The 21,481-nt window shown below is 39.4% G+C and overlaps 2 protein-coding genes across 3 annotated transcripts in view; both read left to right on the forward strand.

Annotated features, from left to right (window-relative positions):
- The window catches only part of IPPK (inositol-pentakisphosphate 2-kinase), a 57,284-nt gene continuing 35,803 nt past the window's right edge, over positions 1-21,481 (forward strand). Inside the window, exons 1-3 of one of the 2 annotated variants that reach the window (XM_050904464.1) lie at positions 1-96; positions 643-692; positions 12,640-12,696. In XM_050904464.1, the coding sequence (XP_050760421.1) occupies positions 12,664-12,696 (33 nt within the window). In that variant the 5' untranslated portion in view covers positions 1-96; positions 643-692; positions 12,640-12,663. Of the gene's footprint in view, positions 97-642; positions 693-12,639; positions 12,697-21,481 lie in introns of those variants that run through there. The other variant, XM_050904465.1, reaches the window with a different exon arrangement.
- LOC127021425 (protein BTG1-like) lies at positions 6,238-7,513 on the forward strand. Its single transcript, XM_050904472.1, has 2 exons — positions 6,238-6,360; positions 6,539-7,513. Exons 1-2 carry the CDS (start codon positions 6,243-6,245, stop codon positions 6,889-6,891), a joined length of 471 nt encoding a protein of 156 aa, XP_050760429.1. The 5' UTR covers positions 6,238-6,242; the 3' UTR covers positions 6,892-7,513.

Genomic DNA, 21,481 nt, shown 5'->3' on the forward strand with positions numbered 1-21,481 from the left:
GTGCTGGCTTAAGATTTTCTTTTTGTTTCTCTAAGAAGTAATTAGTGTACCAAACTGGGGAAATTATGGAGGGATTTGATGCTTAAATCATTGAAGGTACTATTATTTGTGTTTGGAAATATTCTTTTTTTTTTCCCTGTAGTGAGAATGGTAACATAATATTTGTCTTTGTAGTCTAGCAATAAATAAAAGGTAGCTCTTGCTTTTAAGAATGGTTTTATTTCATTATGTTTAGAGAGAGGTGCTTCTACTAGATGGAGTAAACCCAAAACTGCTTGTTTTGTTTAAAACCTCTTTCAGGTTCTAGTGCTCTCTTTCAACTCTCTGTGTTTGTAGAGACATGTATTGAGAGCTTAATTTAAGTAATCTAAAAGGAACTTGATGTAGACTTTACTTGGTCTTAATGCTGCCTTTTTTTTTTATAAATGAATAGGCTTGTGCTATCATTATTATTACTATTTTTTTATTATTACTACTTTGACTTTTAAATAACAATATACTGTATAAGTGATATAGCTTCAGTTTTACTTTCTCCTTTTCCTCTAGCTGAAGCTGAGGAAAAATGGAGTGATAGAATACTTGCACACACTTTCTTCTTAACAAGATAAACCAAGATACTGACTCTGTTTTCCTCTATTCCAGGTGTTCCTGCTGAAGAGAAATGACTTGCAGATGAACAGAATAACAACAAAGTAAGTCTGAGTTGATGAGCTAAAAAATTCTTTGTGAAAGAAGGTATGGTAGTTGTTGCAGGAATTATGCAGCTGCTACCTAGTCCATGTTAAGGAGTTAAGCAGATGCTATCTCAACAGGACTTGGCCCTAGGTTCCCACTTGAAGAAGAGAAGCTGCCAATCTGCTAAATAAGTGGTTTATTTAGCCAACATGCTGAGCAGCTCGAGCTGGGTCCCTCCGAAGAGGGACCACTGCTGCAGATCACACACCCCAATTATACCCTTACAGACAGATTTCCTGGAATGTACCACCCATCACCCGATCCCCAAGTTCAATCACTTAATTCTGGTCGGTGGTGTGTTGATTTTGCATTGGTTTTCTTGGTCAGTGGGCCAGCCTTCTGAAGTTACCTCATTCCCTTGGAATTATTTCCTTGGTCCTTTTCTTCTTCGTTCTGCTTGCATCTGCCAGTTTCAGACAGCTTTGTATTTGCAACATCAGTTTTATCAAAAAGTTTACTCTTGGTCAGCTCTTGTGGCCTAAGGCTTCAACTACTTTAGTTTCTAGTGCTAAGCAAGGCTATGAATCCTAACAATTCTCAACAGTAGCAGTAACTTACCTGCTTCTGCTGTCTGTGTGATGAGGCTTCTCAACTCTCAAAGCCATAGAAATCTTCCAGCAAATGGAAAAAAACCCACAAACGTAGAAGCTTGTGGTTTTTTTCCTCTGTGTCTGAGTACTTAAAATTTTGTTTCTAATGAAAAATAACATATTTCAATGGCTACTGCTAAATTGTGCTGGTACAGTGTTTCCAAATTGTTGCTTAATTACCATCTCCAGTGCTGCTATTAGAACCCCCAGTACTCTCCAAAACAGCCTATTTATGTAAATAGTTAGCTTAATAATTGGCAAATAACTAGTTTCTTGATGAACCCTTCCCAGTTTGTTTTAAATACTACTGCCTGTGGCACCATTTTCTGGCAGGGAGATGAAAGTCAAGTAGTTAGTATCTATTGATTTCTTTTTGTCTTTCTGTGGTTTGCTTACCTTGAGCCTTAAGTGTGAAACTCACTGAGGAGAATACAAGAAATCAAAGTGTGACTTCAACATTACCTGAAAACTGGCATCTGTTTCTTTTATAGCCAGACCTTCTTACCTTCTTATTTCTATTGAATGTTCTAGTTGGGACTAGCGGATCTCGGTGCCAGACCTCAATCTAGTGAGCATTAATCTGTGCTAGCAGTGTTATTAACTTTTGCAGTATTTTTAACTACCTTTCATTTGCTTGCTTAGAAAGCTTTTCTACCCTGATCTTTACTGAAGTTTCTCAGAAGCAAGTTAAAACCAGATCCCTTAATATCTGTCCTGGCTTTAGCAGAGCCTTGTCTGACTCACAATAAAATCAGACTGTATATAATTGGGAATTTGTGTGTATATTCATATGGGCCAGTGCAGCCTGGAAGGGGGGTGTGTGCTCTAGCATAATTAAGCATTAAGTTTAATAACTTATGTCTGGATTTGTACAGTTCTTAGTGCTGTTAACAGTAATGTTATGTTTATTCTGAATACTACTAAGAATTTAATAACTTCAAATTCACTGCAAGTGTTGTTTCTTTGTCCATTATTTTAATGAATCTGGAAACAAGTAGCTGTCTTATAGCATTTGTGGTAGCGCCGGCAGGGTGTTAGAGGCTTTGAAGTCATGCAGTGTAGATATGGTAGGGGAAGCCTGTATTTCACAAATGAAAGGAAAGGGCTGTGAATAAGGTGGGGAAGTGTTTGAGATAAGCACCTGACAGAACGTGCAGAATAAACCCAGAGCTTGTTTTAAAGCAATGGTAAAATTTTGTTGTGCAGGAATAATGGTGTAGACCAAGTAACAAATAATGCAGGCTTACTCTTTTTATTGCCTTCACATAACTTAACTAGCAAGCGATGATTGTGTCTGCTCAAATGTAGGATGATACAGTCCATGTGTACCTGGATAGCTTTACTAGTGAAGTCTCCAAAGCTGGAGAGTTGGGTTTTGTGTTCTGGTTCTCAAAACACTGAATAAAACAAGACTGAAGTAATTGAATGACTGATATGTCCAGGTACCAGCAGAGATATATTTTTTTTAGCTTAACTTCTAAAGTTTGAGGTACTGAAATGCAAACTGGACTTCAGTGAAAACTTGTTCTAATAAAATAGCATCTTGATCTAGACCTGAGACTTGATTACGAGAGGAGGTAGTCTACTGTTAACAGCTGTGAGTGAAAGAGGAAGCACAGAAATCTGCTGTCTTTTCTTGAAGAGCAGGTGAAATAAGATTTTTTTTTTTTCTTGTTTGATAAAAACCTCTTTGGTTAGGCTATAAAATGGCATACAGGATTATACTCTAGCTAAGCTGTGAAGTGGGACTGTCAAAGTAGGTGATAGCATCTGAGTTTTGGACAAATGTCTACAGCTTTGTCATTGGAGGTTCTTGGTGCTTCTGTCTTGGTCCTGTTGCTTGCTATTAGAGGAAAGGGAGGGCAAGAAATCTTAATCGTCTTAATTGACTAACATCAAGTAAGGAGGCACTACATGAGTTCTAATGTTGTCACACTGTTACAAATCTTGTCCAAACTGGATGGGAACTTGCTTTCTTGAAGTAGACTTTCTACAAACAGAATGAGTCTGAAGAAGTTTTAACTGTAAATGTAACGACACTTTTATTTGACTGTTTCAATGTATCAGATGGCAGAATCTAGCAAAAATAAACTGTTGGGAATGAACTGTAATTCACTAATAGTTTAATGAACAAACTGTCCTGCTATTGCAGGTAACTGGGCATTCCCCTGGGAACTCTTCCTGTGTGGGATGAGGTTTGGCTCTGTGACAAGCTGTTCTCCTGTACCCCTGTAATTACAGCCTTGATGATTTCTGACCCTTAGATTAAAGGGACAGAGGTTTGGGGAAAGTTCCTGTAAATTCTCAACCTGTGTTAAACTGGTTGTTAGTAACAACTAAAGCACTACCTGAGGTTTTTTTCTTCACACTTCTATTGATGAATGAGTATTATCTGGTAATCTCTAAATAGCAGTAAAAGTGGATCTGATTTTTAAAGGTCTGCAGACAAGGCTTTTTTTCCTCCTCCTAACTCCCTGGGTGTGGCTTGTGCAGCTGATGAACTAGAGGTGATGTCAGGTTCTTAAAGCTGACAGGCAAGAAGGGGGAAAAGGATGAAGATGTGCAGTTGGGAAAACAAGTTGTTACTTGGTTTCCTCAAAGGTGAAATCCCTCTGACGAAGGGATCCTCTGGCTCTCTGGCATATGGCAGGCCTTGGAAAAGAATAAAGGAGCGGTTAGCTCTATTTTAACAAAGGAGAATATAAAGTCTTAGAACCTAACCAACAGTGTAAAGAAATCAACCCACTTTTTTTTTTTTTCCAAAGTGGGTTTAAGACCCAAAACCAGTGAAGGGAGAGGATGTATTTAAATAAGACAAGGAGGAAAATAAATGGTTGGGGCATTGCATGGACTTTTGAAAGACGACTGCTTTTTGGGAAGTATGTTCAGTTACGACTGCAGGCAGTGCTGGTGATAAAATCCTGACCTTAGTCACTCTTCTTGAAAGAAGTGATTGGAGGAATTGCTTGTGAACAGAACTTCAAGGTTGGGGGAAAAAGCTTGTGTTTAGTCTTTGAACTAGAGAGAAAGCTTTTTGTAAACTCGGGGAATCTTGGCTCTACCTAACACAGCCACTTCTTAAAAGCTTTAAAATAGCTGAAGAGTATTGTCACTGCACAGGGTGGGAAGGTCACAGCTGACTCAGCATCCACATCACCAAAACTGTTGTGAAACTCAGCTGACACTTGGCAGTTGTGTGGAGGAAGCAGATCTGTTGGCTTACGGACACAATTATTGGTTTGGAGCTCTTGGGCAAACTGACTTGCCAGGACAACTGTCTCAAGACAAAACGTTTATTGTAAAGAGGTGAATTGTAGTTATTCCTCAATCTCAGAGGCTCAGCAGTGATGATGCTAATGAGTCACCAACAAACTTCCTTGTCTCAGACAAGCCACATACTTTATTCATCAGAATAATACAAAGTTTGTGCCAACACAAACTGTTCAACCAAATGTTTCCTCAGCTCAGACCTTTATGCCCCACAAAAATGCTGCTCAGAGTCCAGCCATCTGTGTTCCTGTTGGTGAGGTCTGCAATGTGACCTGCAGGGCAAGCGGAAAAGCTTGATACTTGGTGCAATGTACGTACGGCTCTTTTCGTGCTCAAATAAGCATTAGGCTTGTATTTATTGCCAACAACAATAATCTTTCCAGACTGGTATCACTCTTAAAAGATGCAATATACTCTAAATACAGGCCAAAGACTTACCTTTCACTGTAATACATTTGACAACAAATTTAACTGTGTAGTTTGTGCACTATGCAGAATTCAGTTTACTCAACTCTTGCACATATTTTCAAGTGTGCCAAATTCCCAACCAGTTGCAGGGAAAGAGGCATTCAAAAGAAAACTGATGCTTTCTGGACCACCTCTCTTCCTGAAAATAACCTGTCTTTTTTTGCATTGCTCTTGCTGAAAACTGGTTTTGTGCTTAGCTAAATAAGGAGGGGATGTTGTTAAAACTTCTTTGCTGTTTTGCCATGTAAGAGCATCTTGGCCTTGGAGCTGCATGTCTAAAAAGAGAGGACGAGATATTTTTAGATTTTGCTCGTATTGGGTCTTGAGAAATGGAAGTGGAAAGGGCACAAGGCAAGGTAACCATCATGTCTGCCTGGAATATTGTTAGTGATGGAGTGGAGGCCTTCCGGCGGTCAGGACTGAAACGAAATGAGAGGAGCTGCCGACAGCCCGGGGTAGGAATGGGGTGCTTCAAATAGCCAAGTGGAGGAATTCCAAGGAGCACAATGCGGTCAAAATTGTCAATGCTGAACAGTGTATTTAACCGATCATCTTCTGTTGGACTGTAAGAAAGAACCACAGAGGAGGAAACCGGAGGAACGAGGGGAGGAGGAGCGAGTGCCAGCGCTCAGCGGCTGCACAGCGACTGAGCACGCGCACGTGCGAGGCGGCGCGCGAAGCGGGGCCGGCCGCTGGCCCTGTGGACACTCGCGGCGCGGCTGAGTGAAGCCCAAGCGTGGTGCTCCGGTGCCGCAGTGGCTCTTGCCGCTCGAAGCGGTGCTCGCGATCGTTACGCCCGGCGGCCCGAGCGTCCCAGCGGGGCGCTGCCCGGCCGCGCCCCGCCGCTTCCTCCCGCGGGGGGCGTGCCTCGCCCCGCCCGCTCCCACCCCGCCCATCGGCGGGCGGGTCCCGCCCCTCCGCCAACAAAACAAACACGGCCCGGCCCGTGCGGCGGCCCAATGGCCGTACGCAGTCGCCGCGGCCGCCCCGCCCTGCGCCCGTCGCCGCCAATGGAGCTTCGGCCTGCCCGCCGGGGCGGGGCGCCGCCGTGGATGCGGCTGTTGCGCGGCGCCGCCATTGGCCGGAGGCGCGGGGGCCGGGCCGGGGCGGTCGCGGCGGCGCTGGCAGCGGGCCGGGGCGGCGGCAGCGGCGGGGAGGTGCGCGCCGGACGGGGCGGCCATGAGGACCGAGATCTCCACGGCGGCGGCGTTCGTCACCCGCCTCCTGCGGGCCGCCGGCGGTATCGGCGAGGAGCAGCTGCGGTGCTTCCGGGAGTGCCTGCAGGAGGCGCTGCGCGGTGAGCGGGGGCGGCGGGAGCCCGCGCGGCGGGGGGGGGCCCTTCCCGGCCCGGCAGATCGCCGCCGCTGCCGCCGTCTCTGCCCCGCGGGGGGTCCGGCGGAGCGCAGCCTCCGCGGGGCTGAAGGGCGGTGGGGCTCTGGGGCCGCGGTAAAGCTCCTCTTTGTTCCTTCCCGCAGAGCACTACAAGCACCACTGGTTCCCCCTGGTGCCCTCCAAGGGCTCCGGGTACCGGTGCATTAGGATCAACCATAAGATGGACCCCTTGATAGGAAAGGCAGCGGGGATGATTGGACTGAGCCACGAGAGACTCTTCCAGCTCTTACCCAGCGAATTAACTCTTTGGGTCGACCCTTTCGAAGTGTCCTATCGCATAGGTGAAGATGGGTCTATCTGTGTCCTTTACGAAAGTCCCCAGCCTGGTGGGAAGACGACCAAACCGCTGGAGAGCAGGACCAGCTGTAAGGAGGAGTGGAGAATTGGCAGATCCAGCCCTTCCAAGAATTACAACATGATGACAGTTTCTAGTTAAAAATTACTATTCCTTGTACAATGATGTATGTATCCCAATCTCATGGTAAACTTAGACGTAACTGAGATTTTTGGGTTTTAATTATTTTTTTCACCCTATAGTCATTAAAGTTGTAGTAGTACTGCCAAGTTCTTTGTGGCCAAGGGCTAATGTATAAAGCAGTTCTTTACACTGCATGTTACTTTCTGGATTGTGTACTGTAAATGTACTGTACAGTCAGTTGATTGTTTTACACATTTATATTTTCAAAGAAGTTTTGCCTATTTGTAATAAAAAGCAATATTGTAGCACTCTTTATGATGGATTTTAGTCAAGATTAACACTTGCTAAAACTTTCCTCAATTTGCAGAGCAATAACACAAAGGGGGGTGGGAAACAGATCTAACAAGCTGCACATAAATCTTTCCAGTGATTTGTCTGCACAGACTTCTCTCAGGGTCATTCAAGTTTGGCTGCAAGGCACAAATCACAAAAATAGCTCTTTATTTTTCCTTTTTCAAATTATGTGTGTATTTGAGGGCTGGATTCCATCATGCCCCAACATTTTGACAAAAAGAGTTGGGGAATTAGTTTGTCTTGTTATTGGAGTAGAACAATAAAGACTTGCTCAAACTGCTTTTGACTTGTTGGTGTGGTTTTGGTTTTTTTTCCCCCAGGCTTTTTACATTGCTCTCAAAGCTTACTCTAGCTATTTCTAATCATCACAGATAGCTTTACAGTTGGAAAGGTGTAGCTCTGAACATTCATCTTTATTTCAGATCACCACAAAATGCTTAGTTTCAGTAAAGCTTGCTGGCTGTGCGTCTGTGTAGAGCTGCGTGTTTTTTTCAGTGTGTGCTGTATCAAACTGAATGGAAGCAAAAGTACTCTTCTAACATTTGATCTATTGCAAAAAATGCTTGAGTTTATTGGGAAATGGAGTTTGTGTTTAAAACTGCAACTTAAAACCATCTAGGAAGCTAGAGTGAAACACTGATCATCAATACCTTGTAACTACTTGACTTTTCTGGAAGGTAAAAACCCGCCATTTCTGGCATTGAGTTCCTTCTCATTTTGTCAGCGTCTCTAATATCAGTTGGGTACAAGTTTAGTAGAAGTATCAGATACAGTGGATTTGATGTAATAACAAAAGTTTGTGTTGCTGGTTTACGTGGAGACTCTTAGTATTGATATTTCAGTAAAGGATTCAATTTACAGATACTGTGATTCCTATTCTAAGAAGCAGTGGTTTGTAATCTAGCTATAGAAGACTGCATGGTGTCTAGCATTGCTGGTTTTTTTGGTAGCCTGGTGTTCGAGCACAGTTGAATACTTGATGAAAGAGAGCTTTGTCTAGTGTTAGTATGTCAGCAAAAAAAAACTTGCACTATGTCAATAACATGGTAGAACATACAGCGAAGGAAGGGGCAAGTCTGGGCAAACTGGAAAGGGTAGAACTCCAGCTCACATAAAGAGTTGTTTTAATTTGCGTTAGAAAAAGCTGTGGCTTCTTGCTGTTTGCCTTATCTTGGAGGCAGGCTTGTCTAATAGTATTTGTTTAATCTGAATAAAATGCATAGTGCAATTTTCTCAGTAATTAAAACTTTGTAGAAATTGATTGTGTGTTTCTAGTCTATCACTCTAATAAATAAATTTCTGGGTTAGTTTAACAAATGGGTGTTAAAGGTCTTGTGGCAAATTGGCTTTTTATTACACAAGGTTGAAAATCAGTTGTTGCGACATTGTTTTGTTATCTTGGGGAGATAGCAACACTTTTTTTTTTTCTCTGATAGAATTACCTGCACTGAATATTTATTTCCTTAGGACCTCTAAGGGACGTATTTGACACATTTGTCAGTAATTGAACAGAATAACTTTAAATCTGCTAAGGGTGAGATGCACTCTTTGATTAAGCTTCATTTGAAAGATAATTGGTCTTGCTGCACATTATATTAACAATCTATCTGAAAAGATGTAGTATGCAGTTTTTAGCTTAACAGTAGTTTTCACATAGCAGTAAACACTTAAAGTGGAATTAAAGATGACTTGGTACAGAGGGTGTGATTTCCAGCTACTGGGTGTGGTTTGACATGAAGTAGGGTACAGCAGGTTTTTCAGATATTCTTTTCTTGCCTGGTGTCTCTTGGTGAAGGGTAGAAAAGAGCCTGGATTAATCCCAGCCATGGTGAATTCTGTTGCTTCTTGTTTATTAATCCTACCATATTCAATGGGATATTTCATACGTTACATAATATCATCTCAAGTATCCTATGCTCTGCGAGTTTGATATTTATTATTGAACGGGACATTTTTGTTAGTGTAATTCAAGTTCAATTTCATACACTTAAGCTACAGGCATAGAGTTGAAATTACTCTGCAGACAAGCAGGTGGAGGAGATTGGGGAGCTTGAAGAAAACCCACCGAAGCAAATAAAATACTTGAGCTGCAAGTAAATACACTGTAATATCTGTGACATCTAGAACTACATTCCATTGCTTTAAAAAAAAGTTAAAGACCTACTAACAGCACAAAGGCTGTTCTGAGGGAATAGAGTTCTTGGTAGCAAGCCAGGGAGGCTGTTGTTTGGAGGAGGTAAATAAAATGAGCTTTGTGTTTTCCCTAAAAGGTGGTAAGTTTTGTATTCTGCCATTGCAACAAACAAGTCAAAATCTTAACATATTTAAAATTATGTACTTGTCACACAAGGCTGACTGCATCTGATCAGTCATGATTTAGAACAGAATGGTTTGGATTCTATAGGAAGAATAATTGCATGCTAGCCTCCTTGAAGCAGTAAAAATATATGGAGGAAGGGTATATTTGTTCTCATGCCTGTTTGTATGAGGATGGGGTTAACTGTTGGATAAGTAAAGCTGCAGGAAGAAACATTTATAGAGGAAAAAACCATACATTTGCCTGTTTCTCTAAGATGTTGCCTTGCTGTGAAGACAATTAAATAACGTTTGTCTTTCTGAGTCGTAAAATCCAAATGAGACAGAAGGTCCTATTAGTTTATATAGCCTGACCACTTACTGCAATTCCTATATCTTGCACCCCGACTCATTATTTCCACCTAAAAATACAGAGGTGTATAGTTTTGATCTGAAAACTTCAAGACATAAGGGTATTGTCTGTATTTGTTTCAGATTCTATTACCTTTAGTGTTAGGTAAGTTCAAATATGAAATTTGGTATGGTTTTTTAAGTTTAATTTCTAAACATTGGTGTCCTTATTTCTTGGACCTCAAGATGAAAGGCCTTTCAGTATGGCCTCTTGTATGCACTTTATACTGCAATCAAATTAAGTCTGTTTTTTATTTAAAGGATTAAAAAGATGAAGCTTTTTAAGTTTGAGCATAAATCATTTTAACTGGGACTTACATACATGCTTTCAGCAAACACTCATTCCATATTAAAATATGTGTATAAGAATGTTCTCAAGAAATGAGTGCAGTAAACCAACTGATCCGCATCACACCATTCCCACCATTATTTGCCATTCCACCAGCACTGACGGTACTGTGATTTTCACTTCACTGAGAACAATGTAAAATTACTTCAGGCCTAGTACTCACGTAATTGCTAAATATGAGGTTTTTCACTTAACTCATTTTTAATTCATGTAATGCATTCTTCACTGTGTTATTTTTATTTTGTCTAGAATGCCAGGTGTTTTAGGTGAGCCGTCTTATAAAAGCCTGAATTGTTAGTGTTATTGCAATTACTCACACAAAGGACAAACCCCAGGTTTGTTTAAGAGGCTAGCTTTTCTATAAAACCATGTTGACTGGCATTAATGATATTGTTCTCCTTTTAATTCTAGTTCTTACTATGAAGTGAATTAATGCTTCATTAATTAACCTCCTTTATACATTTAATCCATGATTAAAAGTGTTCTAACTCTCCTGCAAGCATTAGTTGTTACTTTTTTATATCAGGACACCTACTCTGGAGAAATTTTCTAGTCATTCCCACATACATTGGAAATAGACGTTGGGGTCCTGCTGATATCCTAAGGCAGTTCTCTTGGGCATTTTTCTCGACCTTGTAGTTATGTTTTTCCTTATGAACTCCTAAAAATGATTATCTTGATATTATCTGTTTTAGTCATGAATATATTGGCAGTATTTCATTATCCTCATGTAGTACGAAGTTATCCGCATTATCAAATACAGATAGGTAATATTTATGGACCACTTGCAGCTTTTTACCTCACTTTAGAAATTTTACTGTCTTCATCTTTTCAGTACTAGAATTCATTTATGTGCTGATGTATCTTAAGAGCTTGTTGCCTTTGTATAGCTGTTTTTCTTAGCTATTTTAACCATGGATTTTCCTTTCATGTTTTTAGCTTTCTTTAGATTTTTTTTTTTTTTTTTTTTTACTTCACAATAATCCATGTATGTTAGCTTTTTTCTGTTTCACCTTCCCCCCCCACCCCCCTTACTGGTATGGTAAGGGGTGTGACTCAGAACTTTGATCTCATCTTAATTTCTGCTTTATGTTGTACCAGTGCAGCATCACAACAGTCATCAGTTTGGTTTTGTGCGATTCCTCCAGGCTGATGCATATTGCCATGGCAGAGTGGGAAGACTTGTGTTGTTGGGTTAATAGAGGCATTCTGGTTTTTGAGTAGTAAGGTTGATACTTTTTACTGTCACCACACTTAATTTTTATAAATTATTTTTTCTTGTGGTGCCAGAATAACTCTTGATAATTTGTATGCTGTAAGAGTAATAGGCCCATCTATTTTCATTGGTTTCTTGCTGGGGACTGAATTTATTCCAGTAATAACAAGTGATATTTTACTTTCCATTATAAGGCTATGTAAAATTTTCATTAAGAAGTAAACTGCTGATTTTAGCTTGTAATTTGGGTAACTTCTGGGGGGGGCAATATATTTTAATTGAAATGGAATTGTGTGAAAGAATCTTTCATCTGCTTGGGAGAATCATTTTGCACTGTGAGATTCAGCTGCTCCTCATTTGCAATCAGTATCACTGACAGAACTCTAAAAAGTGTCAGGAAGCAATGAGAATGCAAATTAAATTGTGATTTGTGACAAACTTGGTTTTATCATTATTTTAAACTATTGGCCCCCAGATTATTGATGGTAATATTTGTATAGCCTCATTAGCAGAAGCAGCTATATAGTATCAGTTATTCTCCCTAGTAGTTCTTAAAAATCCAAAGAAACAAAAACTGTAAAAGAAGATAAACATCTGTTCAGTTGAATTAAGCAGCAAGTCAGTCTTGAGTCACTGAAAGATGGAGTTGCAAATATCTCTCCTGATAAAATAATTCTGTTGTGCTTTAGTAGGAAGAAAAAAAATTATATCACAAAATGGTTCTATATTGTTTCAAGGAAACCTCTCGTGCTAAATAAATACCCAGCTTAGAAAAATAAGTTTGTAATCCTGGAGATATGCCAATTATGAAAGTTCATCTTTGAAACGGAACTTAAAAGAAAAATGCATATATAAAAGTATAAATACAGTCTTTGTAGATGCTGTGATGCAGCAGCTTTGAATATGAACTTTCTAGAGCATGAACTCTTATAAACTTTATTTGTAGTTCAGTAGCTGCAAGTACAATCAACTTTATAAAGCAATTTTTACTATAGAGTTTTCGTGACTGCAGTATGATGTTTGGGACGATGCAGTGTAGAGCCCAGTCATGCAAACTGTTGTTAAACTGATCATCTTACACAGCTGACATTAGTGACTTTGGCCTCAGATGACTGATACTACTTCTGTGTACCATTCCCAGGATTGTTTGCTACATGAATGAAGAATGAACACACATGCAAGAAAACTGAGGAAAAAGGTAGGTTGTACCAGAAAAAACTTCTTAAACTGTCTGAACACTGAGCCCCGGTTGTTCCAGTAGTTGTAGATAGTCATAAGAGAATGCTGCACAGAAACAAGGTGGTTGTATCATCAAACTACTAAACTTACTTCATTTTACACTGAGTGCCAACATGGAACTTGCTTTCCTCCACTAGGGCTCTGAGGAGGAAAGGAACTTGCCTATTATTTATAAATATTTATGAATATTCACAAATACTTAGCAATTATGTTATTTGCAAGACATAAGCTTTACTGTATGTAGGTGAGTGAAATACTGAGTATTCCTAGTGTACAATATCTTTATATGCAATTCTGTTTTCATAACTGTACATATGTATGATATGAATATGCAATTGACGTTTTGCACTAGTCCCCTACATATTATTTATACAGCATCATTAGCATCAAAACAGTGTTATGTGAATGTTTCTGTTGCAAATGTGCAACCTGAGGGTTAGATTTGCATAAAGGCACATGTAGGAGTGATGGAAAAGAATATAAACTATAGTGGTTTACGCTTTTATATATTCTTGGAATGGATTACAACAAAAGCTGACCCCTTAGACTTGCCTTCTTACTCTGTGAATTTGGATTACCATGTGTTGTTAGGAAGACAGTGTATTTCTAAGGTTGCAGAAGTATAAATGAAAACCAAATTCTTCTAATACGTATGATGAAAGAACATTTTATTTAGTGCTCAAAGTAACGTGTTACTCATACAAATCCTTTCTTCTGGGAAGTATGCTGGGTTTTTTTTCTGGATACACCAAAGGTCATCAAATGCACGTCTCACTTGACTGCATGTTAAAGGTTGATAACAAGGGTTTTGTCAAAGGGTTTTTCCTCTGGGGGAGCAAAAAGATGTACAAATGTGTTGGGAGAGGGTTGTCTTGGTTGTTTTTTGCCCTACAGCGTGATGGGCCGATACTGAAACCGAACGTGTTGAATATTTTAATGTGGATTGTGAGCTATTTTTTCAAGTGGTTGAAGTATGCATGCTAAGACATCAGTCAAGAGTAATTAAATATGTACTTGAATTTAGTAGTAGTGCTGAACATTTAATGTGGAATTAGGTATTTTGATGGATGGAGGTTTTGCTGAACAAAGTTAATTCAGAATCATGAACTGCAGTATTTATGGGACACTTGATTTTATCATTAGTCTTTTCACTAAATGATGTTTAGCTAATATCTCTGACAGTCCAGCTTTTTTTTTTTCAATGACTCAATACTTCACATTTTAAGTAAGAGAAAGTTGTTGCTTCTATAGAAGTCAGTAGAATTACTCCCATGTTTAACATTAAAAGCCTTTTGGCTCAGGCCTAGGTGAACATTTCAAGCACTTGCACTATTTTAACTGAGTCCTGTGTATTAGCTTCATGGGGCTCCTTTTTGTTTCTGAAGCATCAAATGAGGATTTAATTGTAGCTGAAATCTTAGCTGTTCTGTCTATGAGTCACTTCACCAGAGAAGAAAATAATTTTTTTGTCTGTGTTAAGAATGTCACAACTGTATGTGTGCGCCATATGTCTTGATGGTATATTCAGGGAAAGCTGTGTGTATTTTCTAAAATAAACAGATACTTGTCATCTTTTTTCACAAGCCTTTCACATTGATTCTTTTTCCAAATGTGTCCTAAAACACTGAACATTGAACACTCCATGGAATGAAAAATGAAATAAGTAGTCTGGGAGCAAAAGTTTGCTGAAGTTAAAGGGCTTCTTTTTAGCTGTGATCCAGAGTAGGCTGTGTATCTATCTCAGTTTACGTGACTAGAAATCAGAAGAAAAGCACATACAAGACAACTTCTTGTTGCCCTCTCCTCCTCCCTTCTTACCTTTCAGTGGTTCCTCTGTCCTTCACATAATCTTTTCTCATTAAATTTGCATTTGCATTTCTCATTAAACCTTTGCATCAACATGAAATGAAGAGAGATTAATGCTTGTTTATTGGCAGACACCATGACTTGACAACGAATGTAAGAATTGGAATAGTAACCAGCACTGGATTAAAAAGGGAAGATTAATCCAGAGCTTTTATGAGGCATTTCTTTTCAGCCTTTTTACAGCTCTTTTGTTTTCGTACTAGATTGGCGAGTGTAACACTATACTGCAATGTACCTTTTTGTATTCTGTTCTTAGCAGCAACAGTATTTTAAATGACCTGGAAGTTACTTTTGCAAAGAGAATTACCTGTTCCAGTATCACTTCACAAGCATCCATAGTTGAGAATATTAAGATCCGGTATCAGCTTTGTTAACTAAGGGGGGGGGGGGGGGCAAACAATTATGCTTTTGAAAAAAGTTATCTGTAACATATTCAGCATATCAGACAGGATCCTAAAAAGCCATATAAATTTTTTTCTATATTTTCTGCTAATATGTTTTAGAATATTTGCATTTTTTACAGCAGTTGTTTCCTTTGGTGATTAGTTCAATATTTCTGAAGATTGGATTTTTTTGCCGTAGCAGTGCTGGGTTATTGTTCTTCTACTTACATATCTCCTGGTGTGGTTCATTGCCTATAAACTAGTTATTTAACATGTTGCTGTGATGAACTGCATATTATTTCCACTGCTTCAGACACCTAACTAAACAAATGAAAGCTGGAGTTCCATTTTCAGCAACACCATCTAAGCTTTATGCCCATATCTACAGCTACTTTTATTCTTACTTAAAACTGCCAGTGAATTAGTAGCCCTAAAAATAGATCTTTCAGTCTTTTTCCCAGGAAGTCTTTTTCATTTATAATACAGTTGTCTCCTGTTTCATGCTTAGTTTCCAATTTTTAACCTTTTTTCCACAAGTATATGCTGAAGTCTTTAATTGGCATTTGATTATCTTTTTGTTTGAAATTAATTGAGTTTCTTTTATCTTTCCTTCTATCCTCCCAAAATTTGTAAGTGCTGTTTTCAGATCTGAATTCATGTGGTTGTAATCAAACTGTTCTCTGGGTTTTCCAGTATTCTTCTTTCCTATGTGTGTCACATCAGTGATGGCTCTCACCTTGTCCCAACAACGTTTTTCAGTAATTGTTCAATGTTTTCCCTGTTTCAGAGGAATGGGAGGCCTATCACCTAAAGAGATAGTGTTTGTTATATGGAACATGTAAAGGGTTACCATTTACAGGCTATAATGCTGTGTTCTGACAAACATTTCACTGTGCTGCAGAAAAATGGAGGAACTGAAAAACTTGTATGCAAAATCTAAAGGTAGTTGCCCCTTTTATAAGACCACCAAGCTGAACTTACTTTTTAATGATTAACAGTCTTGGGGGAAATTTTTTTCTACCTTCATGCTTTAGTTATGGAGCTATTGTTTGCATTTTTGTTTATACTTTTTGGAAAAGGGACTATTTTTAATATTTTTGTGTCCACTTGGTGCCTTTGTGGACATCTCCATATAAAAACAAATAAAGCAGTAGGTCAATGTTCTTTCTCTCATATTATATAAACTCCCCATTCATATAAAAGGGTTCCTGTGTATTTGTTTTAATTTAAATGACTTATCAGTAACGCTTCTCTTACTTTAGACATCATGTTTGGAATGATTGCTTTAGGAAATTGGTGGCAGAAGAATGGTTACTTTTGGTAAAGGTAAATATTTGTTGGAACCAAAGATTCTAGTTCTTCATTTCTCCTAGAGTGAAAATATCTGTGAAATCAAATGGGTATTTTAAGTTGGCAGTAATACGAAGGGGTGGGCCTGAAAATTTGATAGCAAGAAGGGACAATTAACAATCATGCATCGTGGTCTAAAAGAACAGTATGATGCTTGTGAAAGTTTGCTGTCATTTCACTTTACTCCTAGTACGTACATGGACATGCCTACCTTTTGAAGATCTTGTGAGTATCCTCAACATCTTGTAAAGCTTATCTATGTACACAGATAACAAAAAATAACAAAGCTATACCATACTGTCCTTCTAGAATACGATACAGCAAGAATACTCTATCAGAAAGGAAAATATATCTCATTAAGTACAGCATCTTTGGTTATGAAATAAAGCATCACTTCTAAAATCTACTGTAAGAGAAAATTCCTGATAGATCAATCTATGTATGTGTATTTTTTTTCAGTTTGCTCTTTGTCATGGTGTTCCAATGATCTCTTGTTTCTGTAAAGTGATAATGCATAACCAGGATTACTTGGCATTCAACTGAAACATGGTGTTGTCAATCTTGCACAGTATTCCCTGCAGAAAGAGCCCAATGTGGTAAAATGATGCTTGCAGGCAGATGAGGGGAGTGGGGCAGGAGGTAGAGGTGATGGGGAATAAAAGTGACTGGGAAATTCAGACTCTTCACAACTCGGAAGGGCCCTTGGGAAATGTTCATGAACTGGAATACATTTGGGGGAAGGCTAAAAGCTTAGAGGATAAGATTCATGTTTGTCCTTTTACTTTGAATGATCATAGGGTGATCCTTATACAAGGATCTTCTAATAAGTAATTTTTACACCTCTCAGGGATTCAGAGTTGTCCAAGAAGGTTACTATACGTATAGCTCGTATAGCTGTATAGAGTACGGATAAGTACTGGTTAGGCTGTGTTCCTTTTTTGAATAATTGCTGTGAGCAACTTCTGGTGAGTCAGATTCTGGTGGGTAAGATAGGTTATGCCTGAAATGGCATTTTTCCCTTTGAATCAATGTGGATCCAGTCTCCTGAAGAGTCTCCTGTAAAGCCTCTTTGCACAATTGTTTAATAGTGTCATTCCCTTGATAAAGAATTAGTCATGGTATGAGTTTCACATCATAATACATTACGTTCTAGGGCTAATCTCTGAAACACAATTTGCATGCAAAAATAACAGTTCAGGCTTATGGCCTTTGATACTCTACACGTTTCTTGTTTTATTTGCTTCTGTTTTCCTTTCTTCCACTTTTTAAGTGCATCTTTATAACTGCCATCTGTACGCTCATTCCTATTTTAAGTTTTTCCTTTTGTTTGTTTCCATCGACTTTTAACCTCTTCCTGTGCATCTAAGGTCTCCCAGCTGAGCATAGACATTGAAATAGAGTGGCCTGACTTTCAGAAGTGTTAAGTGAATGCAGAGCCTTCTGATTTGAATGGGAACTGGAACCGATCAGCCCTTTGAAAATGAATGAGATCAGTCTTGTCTAAAGGAAGTATGGAATTGTGAAGCCAAGGTAATTTAAGTAACCTGAGCGACCCATGTTATTTAAAATACTTTCTGCAATCAAGATAATGGAATAATGACAGAGTCATTATAGCTTTAACTTTGGCAAAACCAAATTATATTAACTTTAGACCAGTCTCCTGAGGGAACATGAGGCTAACAGACCACACAGGGATATGGAAAATATGCATAGCATCCCCTGGCCTTGGCAAGTAAGGAAACCTGTGTGTAAGACACATAACAGCAATAAAGGTAATGACCAGTTGTTTGGAAAGGTAGAAGAGGGACAGTCTGCAGGAGGGAAGAGACACAATGGATTCAGTTGTAGGAACACTTGTGCCTGGCCTCGTACCTTGCATTGGTGACTTAACTCCCTGGCTTGACCTTGGACTGCCTCATCACTACAGGTGGCCTGGCAATCACCAGCCTGGGCCATCCCCGGTCACTGTCACCAGACCTGCTCTGCTCCTCTTGCTCAGGGTACTGTAGGACTGCACCCCTTAATGCTGTGCCTTGCTGGGGTGCCTTGCTGTCACCCCAGCTCCTGGCTAGCCTTCCTTTGCAGAGCAGCCGCTCTCGCTTGCTCCCTGACTGCTACAGCGCAGCTGGGGCAGGGGCAAGGACCTGAGCCAGCAGCAGAGATCCAAATGTGGCTTCTCGCAGCTGTACCTCATCAGGCTTATCCACCGGATCCAAGGCCACGCAGCTGTGCTGTATCAGAGCTGCACCGAGACTTCTGCGGGGCTGGGGAGAGCTTGCAGAGGAAGATTACAGAGAAAGATGGATGGAGGCTAGTCAGAGCTATTACAGCCCGTCGATGCACTCGGGGCCCTGAAGTTATCAGTAAGTGTACAAAAGAAACTGCTGCTCAGTCCTTCTGTACCATCCCCAGATATTGTTACGCAGTTTGGTGTTTCTGGGTATAAACTGAAACGTAACGTGTGACCAGTTTACATCAATTTTGTAATTTATCTTCTGGAAACCTTGTACTTGGTGAACTAAAAGTTTTAATGGGGAAGGTTTCAAGGTTTTTCCACAGAAGTGCATTGCCAAATGATGGCAGTTTAGCTGAAAACCAGATTAATATACATGTTTTGTTCCCTATTTAAAGATGGTCACAAAGGGCTTGTGTCAAAAAGAAGTTTAAGATGTGCTCTCCTTTTAACCATTAACAGGTCCAAGGACTAAACACAAGGTCAAGGTATGTTTGTGATGTCAGACAATAAGGTGTTTTCGCAGGGGCAGTTATATGTTGCAAGAGGGTGTTTGATCATGAGTGAATAGTATAACATTAACAGCAAAGTATCTGCAATAAAAAGTGTTAGCCTGTCCTGAAAGCAGCAAAAATATTGCTTCTACATGACTTCTGACCAGGCTGCTGAGTCTGCTCTGGTAGTTTGCTTTCACCTCTTTATGTAAAGAGCATTTTGTTTTCCAGTCGCTGGTATGTCACTTAATACAAGGCAAGACCTAAAAGCTCTTTATCCCTTCGTCTTTCCTTCCTTGCCCACAGGATTAAAGGCTGTAAGAACAGAGTTTAAGGAGGTGCTTAGATGGGGTTGGTCTTGTTCCATTCTGCTTTAATACCCTGTCAAAGCTACTAGGATTTCACAATAGTGTTCTGCTTTAAAGACCTCCTACAGTTTCTAACTAGATCTTCTTTTCCATATATTTTTCTCTTACCGGTCCCAACAATTCACCACAACACTGTTTGTCATTTGTTTGGGTTTTGGGCTGCCCCCCCAACCCTTCCCCCCAGTAATTACTTGTATTTTTTTCTTAATAAACGTTCAGGACTCCTGTGCGTGGAAAACAGTATTTAATTATTATGTCTATGTGTAAAAAATATTGTCTGTCTTGGCAATTCTTTGGAGTTATATATACTATACAGAGTTGTTACTTATGCTGTATCTAACTCCATTTCCTCCCTCAGACTGTATGTAGCAATTAAACCTCTTAGTAGTTACAATGTCTGTTTATTCACATCTGTGGTTATTGATGGCTGGGTAAGTTCGTGCAAGCTGTTGTCTGTTAACAACATATATGTGGCTTTATCTTCATTGACCTTAAGTCACCTTTCTTGCTACTTACAGTCCTATTCCTGAAGCCATTGACTTGCTTAGTTTCTAAAATATTTTATTGTGGTTTGAAGTACCACATATGCTTTCTAAAAAAGCCATCAAATGACACCCTCCAGTCCTATGCTAATCTTTTTTCCTTTGTTGGGTCAGTGTTTCTCAGTCAGTCTGAGATGGTGAAATGACAGTTGGAGCATGAGATTTCCTGCATTTCTAGGATGTGTATGAAATTACATAGATAAACCATGGATTCAAGAAAAAAAATATGGCATAGAGCAGCGGTATCATCCTGATAATAGAAAAAAAGCAAAGCTTTAAAATTTTAATGAGGTGTGAGTTACATAAGTACACTCCATTTTTGATGGTCTGAGTATAATAAAAATATAAAACTGTCAGTCTTATTTAAAGATGATAATTGCATCTTTTGAAAACTGAATATGGTGCAGTAGTTTAAAAAAATAGTAATAGTATTTTGTAGCACAATTTCTTTGTCGCATTATCATGTCCATTCAATATTCTTGGACTCACTGCCTTGAATTTGTGATTTTTAAACCTAATTTCTCCAGGCAGACATTTCTAGGTCCCAGGATAGGATCTTTTGTGTCATGCTTACTCTTCTCACAAAGAACAAAATATCCTCTCTTTTATATAAGCTTTTCATTTTAGGAACCTGGAGAACTAAGATGTAGCTATTATCACAAAAATCCTTCTCATAAGCTTACAAGACCTTTGTATTATTGGCACCCAATTTTATCATGAGTCTCAAGTAATGCTATTTTTTCCCTCAGATCTGGATTTAATGAACTTTTTAGCTATCAGAACATTAAAAAGAAATACTTGCCTGATACTCCCCCCCCCCCCCCCCCCCCCCCCCCGCTCAAAGTGAATAAGTCAACTGTTTTTACCATTTCATTCTCATTCCCTGGTAAACTTACAAGTTGTAGAAGATGGCATATGTGAGAGTCCAGTGTTGATAGCTCTGGGGCATGCCTGGGAAAAGGACACAGCAAAGGTTTAGAGCTGAAGTTGGGAGGGGAATCATGTTTTGGTGGGCTTTGGCAGAGTAATGATCTGTATAGCAGGCATGACCCAAGGGAGCTGGGATGAATAAACTAAAGATGTGAAGTCAGTGCCGTAGTTTCAATGCCATTTAAAAACAAGCAGAAACTACAGATGTGGGATGATAGAAGATAGGGTGGGAAGAAATTTTAAATTAGTTAATGTATTGTTCTTTGTCTTCATGTAAAGAGACAAGATGGCTATTTTCTCATTTTTAGTCGCAAATCTGTTTGACAATAGCCTTATGTGTCAGTATTTTACTAGCTTATTCTTAATGTCATATGATCTGTGATCTTGGGCCACTTTATCTTTTATTTGAGAACATCTGCACAGTTAAGTATAGTGTATCTACTGATTTAAAATCTATACCTTATTTACCTTTTTATTTTTTTTGGTATCTCCAACACTGAAGAGTCCCAAGAAACAGGAATTGTGACATAACGCATAGCCACCCAATGCAGTTACAGGACCCAGAGAAAAAGAAATGT

The sequence above is a fragment of the Gymnogyps californianus genome, chromosome 13 (assembly GCF_018139145.2).
Source record: "Gymnogyps californianus isolate 813 chromosome 13, ASM1813914v2, whole genome shotgun sequence".
Classification (NCBI taxonomy): domain Eukaryota; kingdom Metazoa; phylum Chordata; class Aves; order Accipitriformes; family Cathartidae; genus Gymnogyps; species Gymnogyps californianus.